This window comes from Parasteatoda tepidariorum, chromosome X1, assembly GCF_043381705.1.
Source record: "Parasteatoda tepidariorum isolate YZ-2023 chromosome X1, CAS_Ptep_4.0, whole genome shotgun sequence".
Lineage (NCBI taxonomy): Eukaryota > Metazoa > Arthropoda > Arachnida > Araneae > Theridiidae > Parasteatoda > Parasteatoda tepidariorum.
This window is the reverse complement of record NC_092214.1, coordinates 56,812,312-56,839,733: the sequence shown is the minus strand read 5'-3', so window position 1 is coordinate 56,839,733 and position 27,422 is coordinate 56,812,312. Positions and strand designations below refer to the sequence as shown.

The window sequence follows — 27,422 nt, the reverse complement described above, 5'->3', positions numbered from 1 at the left end:
TAAATAACAAAATATATTTTGTTATATATATATATATACATATATATATATATATATATATAAAATATACTTATGCCACCCTCTAATTTTTGATCTAATAATCTGATTTTCCCGTTCCAAGACTCAATCCTAAAAAACATAAAATTTTTTCGACGGATTTGGATTTTTAACCCCCAAAATATAGAGGGTAGCTGCAATCTGGAAAATATGGTTTGGTCAAGAGAGCTCTCCAGCTTTTGGACGCCTTAATATTAATTTTATTTTTTTTCGTATTTCACTATATCTCGAACTTTTTTTTCCAGCGAATTGAAAACATTTCGCACGCTATTATACAATCTTGTTTATCCAAAGATAATTCCATACAAAAAATAACTTTTAGTAAATATTTATTATTTTTAATTATTTTATTAAATAATAGTGTAAAATAATTTGAATTGTGAGGTACACAATTTTTTTACATTATTTCAAAGTACGTAATTTTACACGACAAAATACAAAATTGGAGTGAAAACGGTCAAATAGTTTCTGAGAAATTGAATTTCTAAAAAGTTAGATATATAAAATTCGATTTCTTAGAAACTATTCGACCGATTTTGGCCAAATTTTGTATTTTGCCATGTAAAATTACATTCCTTAAAATGATGCAAAAAATTGCGTACTTTATAATATAAAATGTTTTCTACAAATCTTAAATAAAATAATAAAAACTTAAAGTTTTTTTTCTCATGGCATTATCTTTGGATAAACGAATTTTACAATTGTGTGTAAAAAATTTTCAATTCGCTTAAAAAGTTCTTCAGATATGGCGAAATACGCAAAAAGTAAAATTAACATTATGGGGTCCAAACTTCGGATCGCTTTCCTGGCCGAACTATTTCCAAGATTGCGGATACCCCCTATAACTAGATTTTCTGAAATCTGAATCCATCGAAAAAAAGTTTTGTTTATTCAGAGACAGTACGTTTTTGTGTCTGATTTCATAACTTGAAATATCGTCTGCACTAATAAATTAGCATATTTGAGGTCAACCTCTCAAATCATTGAGACCAACCTTTGAGACCTAGAACGTTAAGATCCTATCATTAGATCAAAAGTTATTCAGGGTGATCCGTTTTTTCTGGGAAACTGTACCTTTTATAGATACATTGAAATAGTTTCGTAATGATTGAAACACGCATCAATTTCTGACCTTTTTTCTTTTATACACAACATCAAATATCATCTGTGATAAATAAGAGCTTTTTAAAAGATATGCTTTGCAACCAACAACTCAAATAAGGTTTTTTTTCTGGAGAATTCGAATCTTCAATAACAAATAGGGGTTCATATTTAAGATTTCAAGGTTGGGGTGGGTGTGAAAGTTCGAGTTTGGTATCATTGGATAGCCTTTAAAAAACATTGAATGTTTCTAATTTTACTTTTTTGATCCAATGTGACCCTGTGCTTGTTCTCAATTTTTTTTTGTATTTTTGTATATCTATCTGTATATCGGAAATAACATTATCAGTGCCGCCAAACCATAAAATTTTTGCTTCTCTTATTCAGGAATTTTGCAATGAATAAGTTATTATTAAATTTTTATTCTTTATATTACTGAAAGTAATTATAATTAAAAAAAACTGAACGTCCACATATGTGGCCCAGGGTGTGAGGAGATTTTTTTTAATTAATCGCGCAAATTGCTTATAACAACGCTTCTCTCTTAATACAGAATGCATCAGGGACTTGTTACATTGTTTTTAAACCTCATTACTTTCCATAAAATTGGTATAATTTTAATTTTTTATTATTGATTTAGTAAAGTATTGAAAATTAATACAATATAATAGTCGTTTTTAAATGAAGGAAGTATGTACTAATATGATCAGTATCTTCAGTTATCTTTAAAAATTAGTTAAATTCCCCCTTTTATTCTTACTGATCGTGAACTGTTCCTTTCAGCCATGTAATAATAAGCTACATTTTCAAATTGCTCAGTAAAGTGTTTTTTTATGATCATTTTTGGTATAAAAATACACACACTGATTTCCATGTAAGCGAAAGAGATGGATTGGGGATCACTTTAAGAATCCCGATTCCGAGGTGTTTGAATCTAAGCCTACGAGTTCAAAATTTAATATGCCAGATAAAGACCGAAATTCGCAGATATAAAATAGAAATTTTCAAAAATTTACGGTCAAATTTCGCAAAGGAAAAGGATAAATAGCGATATCTAATTGAAATTACTATGCATTTATCAAAACAATTTATGCATCTTAATTTTTTGAACTTCATAATTTTACACTATTTTTATACTTAAAAAGAGAAGCAAATGTATTTTTCGGAATTTTTGTTTTGTTAGAAAGTAATAATAACGTATATGAAAACTTTTACATGAGCCCGAACTGGGAGACTACTTTCAGCTAACTAGCCGAGTCGGACTCATGCTGGGCGAAACCCGTTTCACCTTTAGTAAGCAATAAGACGCTTTTGTGTTTCGTTCTATAATGTAGTGATAATTCCGAAACTTAGAAAGTACCAATCTGGAAGCAATTCTAAGGAACAGATTGAAGTAAAAAAAGGGGTGCAACTAGAATTCCCTGTACGTGACATACATAAGCTTTCAATCAATGGTCAAATATGATTTAATTTTTACTGAAAATATCAAATTATTTCTACAACAAAGTCTCTTTAGTTTCCTTGATATAGTAGAGCAAAGCTCATACCTCCTCTCACATACATCACCCATGGTCATCTCATAGAGCTAATTATTAATTTTTTAGTACTTAATTATATATCATTACAAATTTGAAATAGATTTAAGAATAAAAATAATTTGTAGAGCCCACATATATTTTAGCTGAATTAAAAAGAATATATCGCATTAGTTTGATATCAGATGTGATGAATAACAAAACATAAAATGAGTCAATATTTTTCAGTTATCAATATTTTAACCAGAATTTTCAAATTAGCAGTTGAAAAGTAATTTTAATCTTGTCATGCGATAGGTTTTTATCGTACGATATAAGTTTTATCAGACTGCCTTGCGGGGATATCTAATAAAAAAAATTTATCAAGAATTTGGTTTGTAATTTGAATCGCTTGCATTTCAAGTAATAATCTCATGTTTTGATAACTATCTTCAACTCTAGCTACTCAAAAATGATGCATTTGCTCTTGTTGAATGCACACTATTTTTTCTGTATTGCGAAATAACACTTTTTAATCCTGTTATTTTCTTGTTTTGATAACGGGAAACATTCGTTGTTAATTATAGTAATCTTATCATTGGAGTATTGAAATAAGAGATATCGTTTTCAAGTGATGTTACCAAGTGTCAAGTAGAATGTTTTGAAAGAAAGAAACAAACAGACATCTTTCCCAGCAATATATTTTATAGTCTAAGAAACTCTTAATATACAGGGTTATTCGTAATTCCCTCTGGGGTTTCGAAGCGTTATAGTAAAAAAACGGAGACGAATATGGCAGAAAAGAATATATGAAATTATTCCGAAAGTATTCAAGTTTCAATTTAAGCAGTTGCCGGTAGATGGCAGTAACATGTACCACTGAAGCCAGTTGTGGTAAAGAAAAATGGCGTTTACAGGCAGAAGGAATTATGAATAACCCTGTATATTTATTAAACAAGATCACACAAATAAAAAGAGTCCTCTTGCCGTCGGGCTAACCGTGGGAAGTTTTCGTGATTTCCAACGCAACGCGTGATTTCCAAATGCAACGCAAATGTGGGTTATATAGTTCCATCAAAAAGTCCTCCACGAAGCCTAGTTTGTCCCAATGCTTGATCCAAGAGTTCACTCATCTTCTGGGTGGGAATCAAAATTACAAGGATACTGAGTTGAACATAGATAGTCGTAAGCTCAGAATTGGGTCTGCTGTTCAACGCTGTTATAGAATAAAATAAAAAAGCTCTTTGCTTTGACTTTATATCCAAATATCAACATTTACATGATTAATATATTAGGGTAGACAGAACTATCTTGAATTTATATCCAAATATAAGCATTTACATTAAAGTATTATGGATAGACAGAACTATCCTGACTTTATCTCCAAACATCAACATTTACATTATTAATATATTATGGTTAACAGAATTATCTTGCATCTGAAAAATAAGTTCTAATAATTAAACACTTGTGCAACCACTTTTCTCTTTTCTGTAAAAAAGAAATACCATTTTAAAAGGAGATTTAACAAGCAGTTGGCGTTTTTAAATCTGGATAATTTCAATACATTTTTTCAAATAACAGGCAGAATTTTAAAATTAAATTAAACAAAATAATACGCAGTACTAATACATAATATTTTTTGCTAAAATTCACTCTCACGGATTATATAGTACGTTGAATTTTTCGAAGCAAATTACACAATTTATCATGTGTTTAAAAGTGTCATTGAGAAACAAAGAAATCATTAATGAATTTCCCGATTGATTGTGAGTGTAAAATGTTTCGTCGCTTTTAGTTACAACCTTGAAACGTTTAATTTTTTTATTCATGTCAGAAAAAATGTTTCTGGAATTAACTGTCTTAGAAACTTGAACTATTAATAGAAACTGTTCGTTTCGAATCCGGCCAAGTGAATTGCGAAGATGATGTCGGAAGTATTTCTTCATCTTAAACTAGAAAGGTGGAATGCCAAAATAAATAAACAAATTAAAAAAAGTTTTGTTTTCGTTAGGCATGATATATTAGCACTGATATGTTTACTTTCTTTTAAGTAAAAAACTGCATGATATCTAGAGTAATAATAAACATGGAGAAAGAATTTTTTACTGAACAAGTTCAGGTATACATAGCATTTCATTTACGTTTTCATAGCAAAATGTCTCAAGTTGTCTACTTCTTAAAGATATTATAGGAAAGATAGGTCTTCATATTCTAATACCCTATCATGAAAACTTTGAAGTGTATGGTGTAGAACATATATCTGATGTCAAGTAAGAAGATGTAGTCTGTATTATTTTGTTATGAGAGCTTAAATGGCCTATAGTATACATACACTTTTGTCAACGTAAAATTCTTTTTTTCTGGCATTAATTGGTGAAAATTACGTATTACGGTAGCGATTATCCTCTCGAATAGTCTTTAATGACCCGCTCTCCTGTTTAGCACCTTAAATTTAAAAAAAAAAAAAAAAAACTTGATTTTTAACTTTTTTTTTTTTAAGTTTAGGTAACACATTTAAAAAAATAAAAACTTGTATTATAATTGTCACCAACTACAGCCAAGAGAAAAATCTCCAAACAGGAGACTGGATCGTCAAAGGCCGCTGGATTGGAAAATCGCATCCCGGTACATACTTTTTCCTCTGTTTGTGCGGATTTTTCATGATCTCTATTCCAATAAATTTTTTTGGTCTTAGTTTCTGCACTCTTATAGTCAATTAAATTTATCAAGAGCTTAGGATAGATACTGATAAATATAAACAACAAAGACTAACCATATTTGTATATGTATATATTTAAAAATTCTTAAAATTATCTTAAATAACCAGGAGTTATGTTTCTTACCATAAAACTAAAACTATTACTTTAATTTAAAGGTATGTTACTTTAATTTGCACTTTACTTTAATTTCAATGCATGTTAATAGAATGGAAAATTTTCTATTATATGTTGAAATGCACAATCTTGCTTTGGATTTATAATTTCTTAAACACTGAAGAAGTAAAAATCTGAGAACGATGCCAATCTCCTTTCTCTGGCCATGTTCATAATCTGCCGAGAAACGCAGAGAGTATGCGATATTCTTGCATTAATTTATGCAGATTTGTAAGCTTGTGACCGATACCGTTGCATAGAGAACGTACTATCGTGCGTTAAGGAACAAAATGACAATATAGCCTCTCACGGTAAGCTCGACTGTGATATTTTATTGGTGGATAGCTCATTGAATAAATATGAGTATAAATCATAGTGAGCAAACATTTCCTAAATTATCACGAGATATTTTTTTTGAGAAACTGTTAAGAGATAATGCAGGAAAAGAAAAAGCTTTGTCTCTTTATAAGTTATTAATTAGGGATAAATAATTTGTATGCTTCACGTAGGCGTTATTTTAGCGGCTCTTCATTAGTGATGAAAAATATTTTGCTCTTAGGCACTTTCATTATATACTATGTATATTTAAAACTTTATTTATTAACTCATTATTTTCAGTTATGAATACAAACTCCAATCTTGAATATTTATTTTAAAAACACAATTTTAAGCTGAATTCAAAAACTGTATGACTGATTTATAAATTTATTTATCTCTTATTTTTTTTATCCGACTAATAAAAAATAGGCTACACATTTATCCTGATTGCAGATAGCGCAATCATGATTATGCGTCCTTTCATCAATGGAATTCTCCTTTAAAAATTTCGCAGACACTTTTCTGTTATCGATAACAACTTTTATTTTTTCGCCATTAAAATGTGACTTTGGAAAACCTTTAGCTAAAAAATATTTACATTTCATTTTTGTAAATTCATAGACTTTCTTACGCAACGTTGTAAAGTGTTTCTGCTAAAGACCTGAACATTTTCATTGATACTTTTAAATATTTTATACCTTGATTATACCTTGACTTGAGACACTTTTTTTTGTTAAATTTAAATAACGTGATTAAAATTATTAAATTATACTCCTATTGTGGTATAGCATTATTAACAAATTTAAATAGATCAAAATTGTAACAGGCATTAAGTAAATTTTAAATAAGTTTTCCGTAATTACTTAAAACAAGTGAATTTTTTAGATTTATATTATACTGTCAGTCACCGGTGACTGACGCTGCCTAAACGGAAAGTTCAGTGTGAGTCAACGGTGACTGACATTACCTAAACCCAAAGTTCAGCGTGAGTTACCAGCGACTGACGTGACGTAAACGGAAAGTTCAGTGTGAGTCAACGGTGACTGACGTTACCTAAACCCAAAGTTCAGTGTGAATCACCGGCGACTGACGTGGCCTGAGCAGAAAGTTCAGCCTCCGATGACAACGCGTTAAAATAGTTTTCATTTTTAATTTTCATTTGATTTGTTCGAAAATATATTAATGGTGTCGTTACATGGTGTTTTCGATTAATCGCTCTTAAAGGAGAATAACATTGTTAGTTGTCTCAAAAAACTCCCGCTTCTCCAATTGTGTGTGTGTATATATATATACACACACATATATATATATAGCTAGCAGTTTGTCCATCCAATTAACCGTAAAGTTTACGGTAAAGAATATTTTTTACCTTTACGGTTTTGAAACTGATTACAAGTAGTATGGTTAGGAAACCACGAATATAAAACCATATGTTTTTTTTTGAATCATTTACAACAAACATGATTTCAAAACCATAACAAAAGAAATTTAACTGGACATTGGAGATAGTTTATCAGCTTTATGGCGCTGCCATCTAGGCGTGAAGGACAGCAGTGGCCCCCATCCCCCCAAGCTCTTGGGCGCATTCTTGGGCAAATTCTAAATCCCCCCCCCAAACTATTCGTTTTATTTAGTGTAAAAATTCCCCCCCAAGCTTTAAGTGAGCACATCGTGCGCCCACCTTCCCCCCTGATGGGGGCCCCTGAAGGACAGTATCGTACTCTCATAGCACAGGGTCACAAATGGGAAGGGCAGGACAGTGGAAATTCTTCATGTGTTAAAGGGAATAGAAGAAACATTGTGGTGNTAAGTGAGCGCATCGTGCGCCCACCTTCCCTCCTGATGGGGGCCCCTGAAGGACAGTATCGTACTCTCATAGCACAGGGTCACAAATGGGAAGGGCAGGACAGTGGAAATTCTTCATGTGTTAAAGGGAATAGAAGAAACATTGTGGTGTCAACGTTGGAACTCAAAACCCAGTTCTGTCGGTCATGAGAGTGACAGATAAGTTCGCTCGACTATAACATGTTCCCATCTGCTTGAAACTAAGTGGCTTAATTCATTAGGTGGGTTTAGTTGGAGAGATAAAATTCTGGTTTGTTAACTATATTAGGTGAAAGCAGTTAATAAACGGGTTTTCTCATAGTTAACAGTTTTAATACCATCTTATTTATGGTTATTTGACTGTTTTGTTTGAATGCTGTGAAATAACAATTAAATAAATTGTTATTTAACCATTTTTCCGAGAAATTTCTAACAGCGTATTACTAAAAATGTGCTTCCTTTTAAGTGAAATATTTTTGCGATGAAGTCATAAATTGATTCCAATGCATATGAAAGTATGTGTTGCCAGTAAACAAATAATAAAAAGTGAGTAAATAAAAATATAGCAATGAAAAAGTAAATAAAAAATATGTGAATACATGTACTGAAAAAGAACTTTAGTTTCCATCAACACTAAGAATAGTGGCAACAATACCCCGATATTGTTTACACTGTATTAAAACTATTATCTCTAAAAATTATTAATACTTAATGCGTCTGTCCAAATTTTTAAAGCATTCTTCCTGAAATCATACTTTTCCAAGTGGGGGAAAATAAAGTTTCTATAAAAGCTTATTAGTTCGCATTAAAGCATATTTTTAAACTCACATTAAAGTTTTTGTAGAAGTATTTTACGCAGAGAGTTTTTTCAATTAACAAATTTTGGAAATTATTTTTATAAACTAAAAATTAGTCTCTTTTTCACTTTCGTGCTGTTTTTAGAAAAAAAAGCAAGATATATATATATANTAAATATATATATATTAAATTACCTCAGTACTTTAACTAATGTCAGTTTTGAAATTAGTCTTGTTCATATTGTTGGAAAACCATTTCGTAATATCAAATATCATATTATGCGAAAATATCCCACATAATGTGAATACAACCTTTCACATTTTTGTTTATTGTAAAGTGTATTTCATTGTTTCTAAAACTGGAGTACAATTATTTAGTGCTAATTTTTTCTTATAGGTATCTACTACTAATGAACCTAGTTAGCCCTTAAAAATAAAGCAACTGTAAAATAGTCATGCCTGTAGATTTGGAAGTGTTTTTGTCTCAAACAGGTGCTGGCTTGTTTGACTTCTCTCGTTTTGTCGAAAGTCAATTTTCCCTCTCAAACAATGACAATGATAATGGATTCCTCAAAAGTTATTCTTTTCCCCGAAGTCATATACTTATTCCAAAAGATTCCAAAGGTGTACCTACTTTTGAAAACAAGGAAACTTTGGATTCATATAATTTTAATAATGACTCCAAAGGTTGCAAAAAAGTGATCGTAGATGGCAATAAAAGGAAAAAGGTATCTTTTGCTGATGACAAAGGATTCAGATTGGTTGAAATACGTGAGATTCCAGGCTTGTCTGCTTTGCCAACAACTACAACGGTTCCAGAAAGGAATAATACTCAGAATGGACCAACATTTATAAAAGGTTGGAAAATTGCTTCTGAAAACCCTCCTTGGACTGACAGCAAGCTCATAGAGCTGTTGGAAACAAATAAGGTGGTCTTGGAGTCTGCGATAATCAAGACAAAAGCTGAAAATGGCTTAGAAAAAACTCTAAAAGACAGATGGTCTGATAATTTTCGTACAGTATTAAGGGCATCAGGTTCGAACAACGAATATGTGTTGCAAGGAAATATTAAAGTGAAAAACTTGGTTTATGAGAAAAATGTTTTTGTCCGTATTTCTTTTGATAGATGGTTATCGTCGGTTGATGTCAAAGCAACGTACTTAAAACCAGAGAAAAATCCTGAAAAACACTATGAATATAACAACTTCACATTCAGTATTGATATTCCCCCTTCGGCTTTAAAATTCGAAGTGATTGAATTTTGCATTGGATATATTTGCAATAAAGAAAAGTATTGGGATAACACCGGTGGTGTTAATTATAGATTGGTTACAGAAATTGTGAAAAATAAGACTGTACTGCCTAACCGCTCATACAACAAAAAATCAAATGATAGAATAACTCTATCTCTTACTGAAAATATTGAAAGATTTTCTGAAATAGATTCTTGGAATAATTTTATTAATAATCAGCCTTACTGGTGACACTGTAAGAAATACGTTAATTTTTGGATTGCAAAATAAATGATTGATTAACAATAATTATAATTTCCGGGGGAATTTTTAAAATTACAAATCACGATGAACTATATTAATGAACAATTAACGACAATGAAATGACGAATAATAAACGAATCAATGATCGATTTTTTTTTTATGTTATTATTTTTGTATAAATGTAAGTTTAAAAACATCGATTTATTTTAGAATTGTGTTTGGGCGTGTTTTTTGTAGTATATTGAGTAAAATAGGAATTGTAAATATAAATTTTTTGGTGTGGAAGTTGAATATTAGAAAATCTAGATATCTCAAAATTATTCTATTTGGCTACTTTTAAGAAATGACTGTAGTAAAATTGTTTTTGTTTTATTCCAATTGTTTTAAAAAGTAACTCTTATTAAGAACTTACTTCGAATACAGAAGTATTACGCAGTCATTGCTGTTAATATATTTTTACAATCTTTGTCAAAAATGAGGCCATAGGAACTAATACATATTAAATAAATTGCTTTTGATAATTTTATTTCCAATTCTTTTCTTTGGCCTCGATAATGATTTGCCATACTTTGACAACTTTATTTTTGCTTGAATACTAATTTGTGACTTTTATACTGTAGAAGTTTTGTACGTTATTTTTACATGAGTTTTAAAAATATTTTAATGGACATCCTGCTTAAATATATTTAATTTTTCTTGATATTAACTTAATATCTAAACATTTAGGTGGCATTTTACGTGTTTTGTTAGTAAAAATATGCAAATTTAACATTAAATGTATAGTAGTTGGGGAGCTTATATGTAAATAAAGTTAATCGATGTCCAAAATGTGAAAAATAGTTGTTTTGGAATTAAATTGTATTTTGAATGTAAGAGAAATTTTAGAGTTATGATGTATGTTGTGAGTATGGTGTATGTTAACTGTCCATTTTGAACAGTTTATTGTAAATATAATACCGATTAACACAATGAGTACCTATTCAATCAAAAATGTATTTTTTAAAAGTTTTAAATAAAACATTTCTTTATATTTTTCTCAAATTTATAATGAATTGAAATTTTTTTAATGGTTGTTTATATTTTAGAAAATATAATATTTTTAATATGAAGTAGATTAAGCATTCTGTAATGTTTTCTTTTAAAAAGGATTTGTCCTAAAAATAAATAAATAAAGCATATGGTTTGTTTTTAAAGTTACGTAATTAATTTTGGAAATCGAATAAAAAATTATCTTAGACCAAATTAACAACTTGTTGATCCAAAGAGCAACAAGCTGTAAACTATTGCATTTTCAATTATATTAATTAATTTTCAAAATAATTTAATGCCCAATAAAATATTTAATGAATTGTAGCGTATAAAAAATGTGATCTACATCCGCGTTAAGTTATGTCTTTGTATTAACTTCTTTTAAGATTCGAGGAAAGTTCAAAAATAACTGGTCTAGTGCATAACTTTTAGGACTATTGGAAATAAATACTTCGGCAGATATACTTTAGAGAAAGATAATTAATGATTGCATTAGGTTTACAAATCAATCCCATGGGCAGCAATATTATACGGATTTCTTTCTACAGTAAGCATCACCTTGAATAACTTTTGTTCTTACCTAATTTTTTATCCCCTATAGTAAGGGTTTTCAACGCATATTCGTCCCGCAATGGATTGATCGTTAAGACACGGTTCCCAGCATAAGTCAAGCATCACTGGCTACGGTCAGTGTGCGGGTGGGTGACCACTTGGATCAGTCTGCGTAGGGACCAAAGGTGTGCGGCATTGGTCCTCGTTAAACTGTTCTACCGTAAAGTGCTCGACTTCGCGTGCAGGTCGTTGGGCTACCAAAGCGGGGGTGCCATCCCCTCTGCAGAGGATCAAAATTGTGATGGTATGCCTTCGGATCATCCGTCGCCAGTAGCCCATTGTGCAGCTCCAGTGCGACGTAAATGAACAACAACAACGCATATTCCGAGAGCTTAACCACCTCATTCAGTTTACATTATTAGTGTAGTTAAAAAGAAGAAGAAAAGCCGTAGAATGACAATTGAAACAGGTTTATTGGAAATACATACATTTGCAGGCTTGTGTGTTCAATTTAGGCTTATAAACTTTTATCAAATAGAAGGACAGATAGCACAAAGTTACATCCGGGGTAACAGCAGGATTCGAACCTGCTACCTCCGTGCTTTGTACAGCGTTTGGTGGGCGATACCGCTCGGCCAGGGAGAACCCATTGAAGCAGGGGATAGAGCGTTCGTTCTAGGTAACTCAGATTCGAAACCCAGCGGTGGGTGGTTGATTCGAATTTTCCTCTCGGCTCACACAGACCACAGTGCTGATGAAAAATATCCTCTGTAGTAGACCTATCATGAGTTAGTCCCTTTATCGTCGGGCTAATTGTGTGAGGTTTTCACGATTGTCCTCCCCATGTAATGCAAATGCGGGTTTGTTCCATCCAAATGCCCTCCACGATAGTTAGTTTGTCCCAATGCTTGATCCAGGAGTACCCTTGTCTTTTGCGTTCGATTCTAAATTACAAGGCTGTGGATTTGAGTATTGAAAGTTGCAAACTCAGAATTGGGTCGGCTGTTCAACGCTAATTATAAAACATGAAATGAAAACACGAGCCGAGGTGACTCGGATAGAGCACTCGCCTCCCAATTAGATGACCCAGGATCGAATACCAGCATCGGTTGGTTGATCCGTCCACGGTGCTGACGTAAAATATCCTATAGCGGAATCGCCTTGTCGTCGAGCTAACCGTGGGAGGTTTTCGCGGTACTCCTTTCCGTGTCATACAAATGCAGGTTAGTTCTATTAAAAAGTACTCCAGGAATGCTAGTTTGTTCCATTACTTGCTCATGTAGTTTTCTTTTCGGAAGAAATTAAAAGTTCAAAATTACAAGCTACGGAGTTGAACATTGACAGTCGTAAACCCGAAAATTGGCTGTTCAGTGGTGAAAAAAATGCGATATAGAGAGCAAGAACGCGTTTGACTGAGCAACATTTGGAATATACTTTAAGTAGTGTAACTACAAATATTTCACATGATATTGATGTAAGAGAATTCACTCACTAAGGAAACTCACTCAACTGAAATAACATTCCTCTTTTTTGTAATGTAAGTATTTTTCTTTTTATTGTGTAATGTGTATTGTACTATACTGTAATTGCTTAGTATCTCCGCAGAATCATATTTTACAGTTTAAAGCAATTAAAAAAATGTATTTATTCTAAATTTATATAACTTTTTAATAAAATACTAATATGTAAGAAATTAAAAGTAGATTATCTGCTCTAATGTTTGTTTTTTCAAACATTATCTAGCAGGTGTGTGGCCAGTGGGATTTCCCGAAATTTATTTTTGTTGTCCTCTGATGCACAAGGTTTAAAACGCCTTCTCTAAAGGAAAGTAACTTAAAAATTCATACTTATTATTTTTTGTTTGTTTTACTCTGGCTAAATATGTATATATATTCTCCAAAATGTAATTTTTACCCTAATTACTTTAAATATCCATTGAATTATCGCCAACTTAGCGATAAATTAATAGTCGCGTCGTCAGACTTATTGTGGTGATGTAAGAGTAAGTTTGTTAAATAGGTTTGTCAACAAAAGCATTTTCACGTCGTTTGAAATCAAATTTATTACGTTTTTAATGCAAAAATATAAGTATCTCTATATCCAAAGCGAAGTAGACAAATTTTTTTTTCGAATCTTTATTCTACACCAGAAAATATTTATGAATATAAAAAATTGAATGCTTTTAGTGAGTGACAGTTGGAATATCTTCGATGTAAGTAAAAAAATTCTTCTGGTTTGTAATAAAAATCTTTTTAGAATAAAATTCAAATGATATGGTGCTTTTTGTTTATGTAATACTTTCTTGTTTATTTAAGTTTGATAAGAGTAGCTCAATTAATTCAAAGTCATTTCAAGTTAAATCATAGACGTCTCAAAAAATAATTTAATGTCTAAGGTTTGAGAAACAATGTACTAAATATCCATTTTTTAACCCTTTGACGCAGAATTTTCAATAAATATATTTCTCATACTTTTTTTTCATTATTTTGTACTAATTTAGGTCAAAATAAGAGGAAAATATTTAATTTAGTATTTTAATAATTTTTGATTATGAAATACAGCATCGGGCATTTTGCATTCAAGATGAAAATTTTCCAAATATGGCTCACATCTAAAAAATAATTTTTCACGTTTGCACTTATTTAGTTCTAAGAGAAACAATTATTTATAATTGAAATTTCTTTAATTTACAAGATCAATTGTTGATAAATTTTTGAATATGAATGAAAAAAAAATTTCAAGCTATGCTTTTTGAATTTTATACTTTAGTACAAATATAATTCCGATAATCTAACAGAATTTTTTTTGTCAGCTATTAAACTTATTTGTCAGCTATTAGATAATTAAAAAATATCAAAATATATTTTTGCTTGTAATTAAAGCTCTAGAAAAAATGAATAAAAAGAGACATCAGTGTCCCATCTGCGTCAAGGATTGAAAAGTGGGACGAAATTAATGATAATGGTTAGAAATTTTTGATTATGGATAAATGCAGTTGTTTTGTTAAGTCTACATCAGTGAGATTAAAAAAGGAGAGAACTACATCAAACTATTATCTTTACAAATTTTATTTAGCTTGCACCAATAATTTGTAAATTTAAACATACTTTGTTCTTGCACCAACAATTTGTAAATCCAGATCTACATTGTTTTTGCACCAACAATTAGTGAATCTGGACATATCAAGTTCTTGCTCAGATAATTTGTAAATCTGAACCTACATTGTTCTTGCACCAAGTCTCTAAATTTTTTATATGCATATGTTTATTTAAAACAAATATTTCTTGTATTATTATTGAATTTTACTAATTTTTATTTTTCTGGCTCATCTTATAAAATTTATATTTATTTGATAATATTATATCAGTAATTCATTTTATTATAATATACAATTAATAATATTTTAATTAGAATAAGATTTTTTTAAAATAAGAATCGGTTATTTTCAGCAATTATGAGCATAACATTTTAATAAATTTTTTATCAAAAGCTATAAGCATTCTAGTAAATCTAAGTGACGAATGAATGGTTTTTATGCTACAACTTTGCACCTTTAAAATTTTAAACCCAATTTATAAAAAAATAGAGCTTCTTAAAGTAAACTGCCTTGTTTACTTCATGTGGAATATTTTTTATGTATTTTTTAAATTTCTTTCACCTTAGCTATACATTCTTAAAGTAGTTCTGGAATTTAAATATTTTTTTAAAAATATAATTTTGATTATGATAAATGTAATTTTTTATAGTAAATTTAAAGTACTATTGTGTTTTTGTTCGATAAAATTTTTATTGAAAGAGGAAAATCTGCCGAAGAAATTTGCAAGGAAAATATACTTCATAATCAACTTTAATCATTATCAGTCATTCATCTTACTACCTTGAAAATTATCTGAATAAGGCATTTAAGTAAGGTTATTTGTTAAAAGAGGTAATGATTGATAAGGTTCTTCTAATACCTTATACGTTCAGTGATATCAAATTTCAACGCAACTAATAAATTAAGCTGAATTGTAGCTATGTATAAATTTATATAAATTTTTGGTTTGAATATTGCTTAGAAAGAAGTGGTAAAGAAACTAAACGTTGTACTTAATATAAAAAAAGAGATCAAATTTAGAATATTTGTCTAATTAGAAGATATTTTCAAATGATTTTTACAAACATGTTGCTATGTGTTTAAGCATCTGAAAAAACCAATTATACTGAAATGATGTCCATAACATTATATACCGATTCAAAGTTAGTACTATGATGAAAATAAGAATATGTTTAATTTTAGATTAATTCAAAACTGCTAATTACGTCCAAGGGCATTATCTCTAAGTGGGCAAGGTAAAATCATTTAACACTTAACGGACTTTTTCTTATTGTGTTCAATGCAGCGGAATTTTTCTTATAGTGTTCAATGGTGGCAAGAATAATTTTATTCTTTTAATATACTTATTGTTGTAATATTTGTAATTGCTCCGACACTCAAGATTTATATTTCTTTGCAGTAGTCTTTTACTTCTTGTTGCTTTTCAATTGGACAAGGTCCTTATGAGTCTCCTCGACAGTATTAAATAATCCTTACGCCAAACACTCTGAGAGTTTCAGGCATGCAAGGTTTGATGCTCTCTGTGTCTCTGGCTTGTAATAAATGCATAATTTGTAACTCTATAATTTGTGGTCCCACAGTGGGACTGATCGTAAGACACAGCTACTAGTAGAACACTAGAGTCAAGCATCACTGGCTGCGGTTTAGTGTGAGGGTGGATGACCACTTTGATCAGCCTGCGTAGGAACCCATGGTGTGCGGTATCGGTTATCGTTAACTGTTCTGCAGTTAAGTGCTCGACTTCGCTCGCAGGTTGTCAGGCTACCAAAGCAGAGGATCAAAATTGGGATGGCATGTCTTTGGATCATCCTCAGGGATGTTTCGCAGACCGCCGCCAATAGACCTTTGTGCAGCTACGCACAAAGTTTGCAGTTTACGTCGCACTAGAGCTGCACACAGTTTGCAGTTTTGTGCAGTTTACGTCGCACTAGAGATGCACAATGGGCTATTGGCGACGGTCTGGGAAACATCCCTGAGAATGATCCGAAGACATGCCATCACAATTTTGATCCTCTGCGGAGGGGATGGCACCCCCGCTTCGGTAGCCCAACGACCTGCACGCGAAGTCGAGCACTTTACGGTAGCACAGTTTAACGAGGACCAATACCGCACACCCTCGGTCCCTACGCAGACTGATCCAAGTGGTCACCCACCCGCACGCTGACCGCAGCCAGTGATGCTTGACTTCGGTGATCTGCTGGGAACCGTGTCTTAACGATCAGCCCACTGCGGGACGCTAGGTTAACGAAAAATATGTGAAGGGTATAATTCGGGATAATTTTAAAAATGTAGTTTTCAAATAGTAATATGACAAGTCCGACAATTTAAAAGTAAGTTTCAAATAGAACAATAATATTGGTGCAAAGTGCGTACCCTGTAAATACACTTTCTTCAATAAAAATAAGGTTTTTCCTACTTATTTGTGGAAATTAATTTACAAAAATGTTGTGCCAAATAAGTTAAAATATAATGTTCTTATTTAGGCACAGTATTGATGTTTCATGAAATACGATTACAAAATACTTGACGACAAAAAGCCCCTAGATGATAGATAGAAATATAACGAGGTTTATCATTATTAATCTCAATAAAAAAGAAATAAAAGCTGATAAAATGCCCCGAGGTTATTTAGAATCTACATTTGCTTACTGATAAGGTAAATGTTATTTGAAGGAGACAAAAATAACTAATAACTTCCTTAATGGAATGAAAATTGAAGGAAATAATTTATCGATATTAGTAAAGACGCAAACAAAATAGATAATACTCCTCTAAATTGAAGTTTAAGTAAGATTTCGAAATTTTTTTGCAAAATTTCATTGTAAATTAATGTAAAAAAATTTTTTATAAAAATTTTTATTTTTCATACTTATACACTAACATATGAATGATGATTTTTATCGTTTTTTCTTCTGAGCAAACTTTTATTTTATAATCGGTGTTGACAAGACGATCCAATTCAGAGTTGACGACTATTAATGATCAACTTCGTATCCTTGTAATTTTGAACCCAACCGTGAAGACAAGGGAACAAATGGACTAAGCATTGAGAAAAACTAGCCTTCGTGGAGGACTTTTTGATGGAACAAATTTGCATTTGCGTTACATAGAGAGGTAAACCATGAAAGCCTCTCACGGTTAGTCCGATGGCAAGGGGATTTTATCACAAGACCCGTCTGCCGCTGAGGATATTTTACGCCAGCACAATGGTTGGTGCGTGTCAACGGCCACTGCTGGGATTTGAACCTGGGTCAACTCACTGGGAGGCGAACGCTGTAATCCCTGAGCCACCGCGGTTTAGATTACTGAAACCACATTTAAAATTTTCCCTACCGTCTCACCCGTTTGAGTTAGGTCGGGTTGAAAGAGACCTCTAAACTATAAAACCTTCATTCATTCAAGTCTTTTAATCCCGAAGACCTTAGTGGATGAAGGCACTATAGTTTTTGTAATGGAAGATGTCAAGTGCACTTGGCAACAAACAGCTGATAAGAATGCAAATGCCAAGACAGTTCGAATAAATGTAAGGGAACTACGATTAAACTAAGAAATGATACAGAAACAATGTCATTTCTAATTGAACTTTCTCCCCTTCTGGATTAATGTTTTTAACTTTAAAATAGCAGCGGAGCACTATCAATTTTTAAAACATGTGCGTATACTTAAAGTATTAGGTGTTAAATCCAAAACACCAAACATACATTCCACATATTTGTGAAAATTTATAGTAACTTTTCTTTCTTAAAAAAGGTGACATAGTCTAGATTGATTAGGAGGTAGATGGTTAATTTTTATACTGCTCCCTGCTTTGTCCGTGAAATAATAAATTTAAATATAATATATTATTACTTTGATGTTACTCTAAAAAATTGTAACTAGTATTTTTTATTATTTTAATATAATAACCTTACGCTTTAGGTAGGAGATATATCACAAAATTAAGATTTGGCAAATTTAACAATGTTTTTTTCTTATTTGTAAGTTGCTAGGGACCTAGCTCGTGTACAATGTTAACCATTAACCGTTATAAAAGAGTTTTGGCCAAATCTATACACTCCAAAACTTCATGTATTATATACCTTCACAAATGTACTAAAACCACATAATCATTAACGTTAGATATGGCATATTGTCAAGATTTATGAAGTATAAATAATTCGATTTCAATCAAAAGTGTAGAATGACCGTTGCATATAGTGCCCTGCCGCAACCAATGTAAATTTCGATGCAATACAACAGTATGGAATTTAAAGTTTTCTGGTGTTATAAAAAGTGCCTTTCTTAGACCACGAGATATAATTTGTATAGCATTATAACTCCCAATACTATTGTACTAATTTGTATAGTCTCAGGTAGGCATTACATTATTTTAATTTTTTAACATAAAGGTGTTCTTTAAGTGCCGACTTTCCCATATATTTAACCTTTTTGAACAAAATGGATTATTAATTACAAACATTATAGCAGTAAAAACAAATATTTAATAACAGGGTTTTTCAACAAAAAATAAGCACATTTTAAGTACTCAAAAAATATTTTTAAGAACTTTAAAAGCCCAAAATTTTGGCGTAACGGTAGTTATTAGTCATAATTAATATGAAGTATTTTTAAATTAACATACATGTAAAATTACGAGTGTTCCATCAATAATTATGTTTTTGAATTATTATAACATAAAATTCTTTTTGTTTTGAAAATTACTATCAAAAACCCAAATTTTGGTGTAGAAAATAGTAAATAATTATAAAGTGTGTCAATAATAAAAGGTGTAAAGAAAATATAAAGTGTGTCAAATTAAAATTTATCCAATCCCTTAATTTTTTTAATTATTCAAAATAAAAAAGTTATCTTATAAAAAAACACTTAACAATCATCTTATTCTTTATACGTAAAATCAGTTTTAATTTACTTCCATTTTAACTCTTTTCCCCAAAGCAAGCGAGCATAAAAAATAAAATAGTTTTAAAGTCCTCAGTACTCCAAGTTAATTTTTCAGCTTTGTATGAATAAGACCGAAATTTGCAACTGTTCTTTCGATTGATGCTCAGGTGTATAGACTAGAATGTTGACCTACTAAACTATTATAACATAATAAAATAACATGTAATTAGGAAATTTATTCTAATAACTGTAGTAAATATTGATGGTAACTTAATTAAAAAATTAACTCTTTAAAAAAACATGGAATATATTATATTTATTGTAAATATTCACGTAGAAACAAGAATTCTCAGTACCTAATATTTCCTCAGAGCAAAGTTTTTTTTTTTTGGATCAAAATTTCCCATAAATTTTAAAAATTTTCTTTTTGAACATTAACTTTTTAAAAATATATTTGGAAAGTTCAGCTTAGATAAGAAAAGAACTTTGCTTGATTTTATACAATTCTTGAATAAACGAGCATTTGTTAAAAAGTGTGAATTGAATAAAAATATGTTGAAATAGTATTAATTTATTAAATTAAAGGTCCCACTCATAAACCTAAAGGAATTCCAATTAATAAATACACAAACTGATATTTTATGTTTTTTAACAAGGTAAAATTTGCAAAGTCATATTTTTTCGATAGAAAATTTTTCTTTGGCTGCCTGAATTTCCCTCAAAGCCTCAATCGCATGATCACACATAAACTGTTAACCTGCATACAACAAACATTAAGAATTTAAAAAAAAAAAAAAATTCTTTTATAGGTTGAGATGGCGACCACTTAAGTTTTACGAAAGGTATCCGACTACCCAAAAATCGCGATTTTCTTCAAAAATTCTTATCGAGTTTATTGTTTTACTTTTTTTAAAAATTAGTTCATTAGCTTCAAGAAAATATTTAGTTTTTTAATATCTGATCACAAGAAACTAAGTTGCAGGTGTTTTAGTAGGTTTCTTTTGCTGCAGCTTTGATCAGACAGCTTTTGTCTGCAATCAATAACAAGGAGAAACTGAAGGCTGTAAATACTCTCTTGATTTGCCCTACAGTCATGTGGTTCCATAAAAAGTACAAAAATTATTAGTGATGTGCACATTTCATTAAATTTCACCTCTATGGTTTGAAATCTGGAAAAAAGAACTTTTCACATTTTTATATGAGCTTTAAAAATTTTCTAATACTAAATAATTACACTTATTGTATTGTGATATGATAATCAGATAAACTTCCTTGTAATGAAATTTTATCATTTTTGTAATATTTTTAACTAATCAGAAGATAAACACCTTGAGATAGTATTGCGATGTATGCCTAATATATGAAAATACACTATTATGTAATTAAAAAAATATAAAATGTTAAAAAATTTCTTTAAATTCTTATTTATAAATAAATTTTTTAACAAATATCTAGTTACATTTGAATGTTTAATAAAATTAAATTTGGGCGGAACAGCCTGAATGTTATGGGTCGTTAAATTTATAAAATTGGCAAAGAGGGCAACTTATCACCACCAATTTGTGTATCAATTTTGCATTGTTATTTTAAGGGCCTCTTTTTATTATTTTTTTCAGTGCTTTTTTTTCGTGATTATTATTCACAATGATATTTTTGTCTTCTGAAAATAATGTTTTATAAAATATTTCTAACAGAGAATTTAATTGAGATAGATCAGATATAGGTAAAATATTGTTACTTTAATAAATATTTTATATGTATTTTTGCTGTTTGCAAAAATAGGGGGAATGATTTTTCATACTTTAGGGGATGTCCCCATAAGCGTTGAGGGGGATGGGCATCCCTGTTCTGAAGTATTATTTAAACAATATTTCATCTGAAATTTTCAAAATTGATCTAAAAATGTATAAAAATCATAAAATATCAAATAATTTGAATGCAAATTTTAAGTTGAGAAAATGTGAAATAAAATTATTTGGTAAATATTTTAGTCTAAAATCAACTGACAAAGGTTATTATATGTACTTTTTAATGCATTAAATCATTATTAAATAAATACTTAAGCCACATGAAATCTATTTGAAGTAATGTAATCAACTTTAATAATTTAACAAATATTTATTATGACTGTCTTTCAAGTAATACTTCTACTATTATTGAATATTTTTTAAATTTTTTTTTATTTTAGCCCATTAGATTATGTTTTTAAAATATTTCAATCAATCTAATCCGGACTAGGAAAAAATTAGACTTTTGAATGGAAGACTTTTCTTAAAACTATGATGTTCAAATATTTTTGTTTTAATAAAAACAAGACATAATTGCTTAATCTTTTTTTCAAGTTTCTATTACAAGTGAGGATTTTTAATGTATTTTAAAAAGTTTAAAAGAAAAAAAAAAGAGAAAGAGAGAAAAAATAAACATATTTATTTATAAGAAGAAATATTTTAAGACAACAGTTTCCAAAATCATCTTGGATTTTATTGTTTTTTTTAAACTGAGATTCAGTAAAACTTCTTTTTATAGAAAGATTTTTCAAATGAAAATGAAAATATTTTAAAACAAATATATTTTAATAGATGAAGATGATGTTACTAAACTAAAATGAAAATGTCTTCAAGCTCAGTTTACAACAAACCAGTTTTGATTAAACCTTTTATTCATGTGACATTTTAGAAAAATAAAAAATTCAAATTAGTCACAAGGACACAGTTTTTTATATTTTTATTTTATAATTTTGGCAGTTCAAGTTATTAAAAAAAATTAAGTTATGCATCTTGTGCAAGATCTTAATCAAAACCAAGAATATGAAGACTACATAAAAACAATTGCAAATAAAGGCATCGTCATAAAAAAATTAAATTATCTTGCCATTTTCTGCAGGTGCATAAGTTAAAACACACTTAACAACATGTACATTTTCTCATATTATTTACAGAATAAGAAAAAATGTGAGATGCAGTCAATCTTGACATATAATCACTCATCAAATCAATCTATGTCAGTAAAAATGTCAGACCTCAAATTTTTCAGCATCTTGGCACTTTGTGAACATAATAGCTGTGAATTGAGAAATAGTGAGCAGAAATAAACTATAGCTCTATACTTAGTTTTGGAACTTTGGATGTTTAGAAAATGAAAATATTTGTGTGGCATAAGGACATTCTTTCAAATAACTTCCTCAGTCCTTTAAAACATATTTTTGAACATATGACTGTACAGGCAGCAAAGAGGTGCAAATTAATATCAATCTTAACTGCATTCTTTTGTGCCCAAATGGTATATACTGTACAACTTTACAAAGAATACAATACTGTTATACTTAGAGTCATGGTTCGGTCCCACGATATGGCTATAAGAATTCTTGCGTAATAATTACTGTTGTTCTCCACCATGTAAGAGACATATCACAGGGATCTGAGCTTGGGTATCATGAGGACTACTCATTTGTTCCTGCTTATCAGCTGCCTTAGCTTTATCCTCCTCCCCTCCACTTTCGCAGCTTTCTTCTTCAATGCTGACTTGAGGTGAAAGCACTGATATTGGAAGATGAGGGCTACTACTTTCAGTAGATGGCAGTGATCTATGATGAAGCCTCATGTGACTATGGAGTCGTGTACCCCGATTACGATAATATTCACCCTCAGAATCATGACGAGAAAATTCCTTAAATAAAGCATCTGACTTTTCATCTATACTGTAGTCTCTAAACTGTTGCAGGTTATCAAATCTAAGACGCCCTGAGCGGAAGAACCTTTGAAAAACTGATGTTTTGCCACGAGTCTCTACCACCATTTCAGTTTGCTCACTCCATTGTATATCACTTTCAGTACTGTGCTTTTTCAAGGCACTCTTGTATTTCTTTTTGTGCACCTGGGGTTTGCACGGTGGAAGACCTTCATCTTTAACCATCACACCTTCAAATGAGACTACCTTGGAAGTTTCCATTGATTTGGTCTTAATAGACTCAGTTATTTGTACATCAGGTTTGAATATCTCTATTTCTTCATCAAATGTACCTTCCATGGTTGTCATCATTTGATCCATACTGTCACCTTCAAGGGTAAATTGTAATTGCTTTCTACATAAACGGGGAGCTTTACCATTGCTTTCCATTGATTTATAACCACTATCTGCTTTCATTTGTTGCAATCTATTTGTTTGGTTTTCTCCTGTACTATCAGTATTATCAGTAGTAGATTCAAATGATGTAGTAGCACCTTCTGTCCTATCGGTTGATGAGCTTTCTACACTATCAAAACTACTCTCAGTACCAGGTGTACGTTTCTGCAAGCGCCTAGTCAATAAACTTTTATAGCAATGCCGACGTAACTCATGAGAAGGAAGTTGTAAGTAATCACTTTCATCACATTCATAACCAGGATCATCACAAGAAACATCTGCATTAGATTCAAATGATGTGGCATGTGAAGCTGTTACGTCTTGGACACCTAATGTACCTTCTTCTATTGGATCTTCTTCTAGCTCTACTGCATCACTGAGTTTGTCTTCCTCTTCTTCAAGAGTAGCTCTCAATTCCCATAGTTGTCGCGATTGTTGTTTTAGCACCTCATTTTCAATACTGCAATTACTATCATCAGAACTTTCTCCTGATATCATTTCAATAACTTCTTCACGAATGTCCTCCCTACTCCCAGTATCATTATAACGCACTTTACTCCATATTTTTACATCTTCTTCATCTACAGGAGAATACCTTCTGAGAAGTAATCTTATATGTTCTAATTGATGCTGTTCTAAACTTTGTTCTAAAATACCTGCTTCAGTGCTAGTGGCTTGTTGAATTTCGGAAGGATCAACAGTCCATCCTTCTGCTCCAATGGCAATATCTAAACTAGATTGAGATTTATCTTTTAGGAGAGTTGCACCTTGAGCAGCTAGTTCCCAGAGTTGCTGCCTACTGTAATGGTAATCTTCTAGATCAACCACACGGGCAAGCGTTTCTGGGGGTATTCCATGTAAGGAAACAGTACTTAATACTCGAGCATGTTTGGCGTCAAGAACACCTGCAGTGGTTCCTGAATCAGGTGATGAATGTGAATGAATGAAAGGAGGATGACGAATTCCCATAACAGGTTGTGAAGTGGAAGAACACACTGATGTTTGATCCCAACTATGTGGTATTAGAGGTTTATCATTACAGCTGTGATGAACAATAGCTGCAACTTTAGTTGTATCTCGGTGCGAATGTTCAGGTAATTTTTGATGATCTGGGGTACAAGTAGGATGGTGTTGTTTATGAACCTCAAATGATTGATCCTCATCATCAGATAAACAAACAGAAGCTTGCCTTTGAATTCCAACAGATGATCTTCGCCGTACAACACTAGTTGGTTCGGGAGGTCTAGAAAAAGAAAATTGTAACATTAATGTGCAATCGTCGAATTGTAAATTCTTTTAAAAAAAAAAGGTGAAAAATGAAAGAAGATTTACATTTAGGTAAAACTGAAATATGCTATTAGCTTATTAACACTCTATAGATTTACTCTGCCTGTATTAAAGTCTGATATCTTGGAATTAAGCCAGCATGTCAGAGCTGTTTGCACATCTTTGTTTGAGGGAAATTGTTTCTCTACAACACTAGAGAACTTAGTGCCATTCAAAACAAGAGGAATTGAATGCTCAGTGGTGGAGTGGTATTGCTACAGGACAACACTCTCTAGCATATGACAAATTCTTCAAAGAATTTTATGCAGAAATTTTGCAGGGATGTGTCAGATCAACCATCCTATATTCCCAATTTAACTCCCAGCTATTTGCACCCAAAGAAGAAATTCCTGGCTGGGCATAACTTTTCCGCAAAGGTGTGTAGAAAGCAGAGACACACTGGCTCGATTTTCAGGCAGCACACTACCATGATACTAAACTACAAAAACATATCCTATGGTATGACAAGTGATACAATCCTGGTGATTCTAATGTTGAGAAGTAGCTGAAATATATCTGTATATTTTGCAATAAATCTTTCCAGAAAATTGTGTTTTTTTTACAAGCTTTGGAAAGCTCATTTTTCAGATTATCCTCATATATCTTTCAAACTTTTTAGGACATGTAGCCAAAGAGGAAAGGGTTGATTTAAAAATTCACATCTTTTAACAATTTTTTCACTAAAAGTATTTACTGACTGAAGTTGCTTTATAAGTTTTTATCTAATTATATACAACTTTATAATTACTGTCAACCAAAATATGACTGTTTGAAATAATCATGCTCTTATTTTAGTGAATGTTTGTAATGAATTAGGATATTGCACAATCTCATGTTGTAAGTTATTTTTATTAAATTAATATGTTCCAATTTTTAAATAACAATTTTATAAGATGCAAAAATTGAATTTGTTAGTATTAATAATTTGTTGAATTACAATTGAAGTTGTAATTTGTTTGCTACTATTTTTTTTCCGATCAGCAATATTCCAATTAATTATCATCTAGCAAGTTTAGGTTCATGTCTTGGGAATTTACTTATTTTAAGCAGGGAGGAAATATTTTAACATCTTCAACCAATCAAGGATCATATTTAATTTATGGTTAATATTAATAAAATGTTAATAATTTGTAATTATTTTTTTTATGCTAACACATTTTTTCTTATTAATCCATTCATTAATTCTATTTTTTTTTTTTTTGGAGTTAGGTTCTGGCATTTTGTTTTGTTTTCTGTTATGCAGTGATAACAGCAAGCTTATTTGATGAAAATATGTTTTAATGTCAAGAGCCTGAGGGATTGAAACTTCTTCCAAAGGTCTTGCATTGCTCTAAATCTTAAAAGTAGCTTCCCGTTCAAGACATGTAATAAGTAAATTTGTCAACTATGTATTCACTAGTACTATTTGTACACAATTTCAAAAGTTTAAGCATAAGCAAAAATTTTTTATAACTAGAGAAATGTTGACAAAAAGACATTTTCTTCTGATGTAATTAAAAACAGAAAATAAATAATTGTCTGAAAGTATTTATTTTATCATGACTTTGATAAATAAAATTAAAAAAAATAATAATAGACTCTCTCAAAAGTTTAAAAACTAGAGTAACACCAGACTCGTCAGGCATTATTTCTAGGCCACCTTGTTCTACAGATATAGAATCATTTAATTGAAATTGCATTTTGATTGACATAAGCTTACATAGCCAATTCCTAGACTGTGACTCAAAACCCATGGTCCAATTGACTTGTATTCCTAACTGAAAGGCCAATGGATTTTCCTTAATTAGTTACTAAAGATGGACAGTGGATTTTTTTAAAAATCTTTACATAGCAGATAAAATAATACACATTGGGGGACTGCTTATAATCTGCTATGTACTGTATTTATAGGGCTGCTTATCATTACTTTCACCAATTTTATTTTAAAAATACTATTTTTCTTCTATTACTGCTGACCGCATAGCCCTTTAGTTCCTGATTTTATTTAAATGAACTAGAGTTGCAATTATTTACATATATTTTTTTTTCAGGTTTAATGTAATTTTCCAGTCTCTCTTTTTTTCTGCAGTTCAAAGAACTTCCAAAGAATATTTTTCCTTAAGCATTTTTGTTGTTGTTGAGAGATTTATAAAATCTTAAATTTTTATAGGTTTATTAGGTTCCTATCTAACTTGTTTCCACCTTCTAGAACTTTCTATTAACCTCCAACTAAGATTTTTAAATTTTGAAATTTATATTGAACTCAGTATGCTTGGGTCACTAGAAGTTAAATGGGTTTGTTTGGAACAACCTCACAGGTCGGTTCTTCCACAACCTTCTGTTAGCATAAATTGTAGTTTGTTTGGTAAAAGCCGTTAGCTTACAAAAGTATTCAAAATTGGGGGAAAAAGTAATATTTTTGTTGTGGCAAGGAAATTTTTACAAAAAGAGGT

At 30.8% G+C, this 27,422-nt stretch overlaps 2 protein-coding genes and 1 long non-coding RNA gene across 9 annotated transcripts in view; 2 read left to right on the top strand and 1 right to left on the bottom strand.

Moving 5' to 3' along the window:
* The window catches only part of LOC107448944 (protein phosphatase 1 regulatory subunit 3C-B), an 18,448-nt gene extending 7,424 nt beyond the window's left edge, over positions 1–11,024 (top strand). Inside the window, exon 2 of the mRNA XM_016064319.4 lies at positions 8,885–11,024. Coding sequence (XP_015919805.1) covers positions 8,943–9,971 — 1,029 coding nt within the window. The 5' untranslated portion in view covers positions 8,885–8,942 and the 3' untranslated portion in view covers positions 9,972–11,024. The remainder of the gene's footprint in view (positions 1–8,884) is intronic.
* Positions 11,025–13,146: 2,122 nt separating this feature from the next.
* On the top strand, positions 13,147–26,517 carry LOC107448945 (uncharacterized). Of its 2 annotated transcripts, none has more exons than XR_011638283.1 (3): positions 13,147–13,392; positions 16,061–16,169; positions 26,200–26,517. It is a non-coding gene; the product is annotated as an uncharacterized lncRNA (long non-coding RNA). The 2 variants fall into 2 exon arrangements; XR_006224973.2 differs by lacking the exon at positions 13,147–13,392 and adding an exon at positions 13,399–13,776.
* Positions 22,248–27,422, bottom strand: part of LOC107448943 (uncharacterized) — a 121,389-nt gene continuing 116,214 nt past the window's right edge. For all 6 annotated transcript variants that reach the window (XM_071187895.1, XM_071187896.1, XM_016064314.3 and 3 more), the window contains one exon: positions 22,248–24,907. In XM_071187895.1, coding sequence (XP_071043996.1) covers positions 22,918–24,907 — 1,990 coding nt within the window. In that variant the 3' untranslated portion in view covers positions 22,248–22,917. The remainder of the gene's footprint in view (positions 24,908–27,422) is intronic.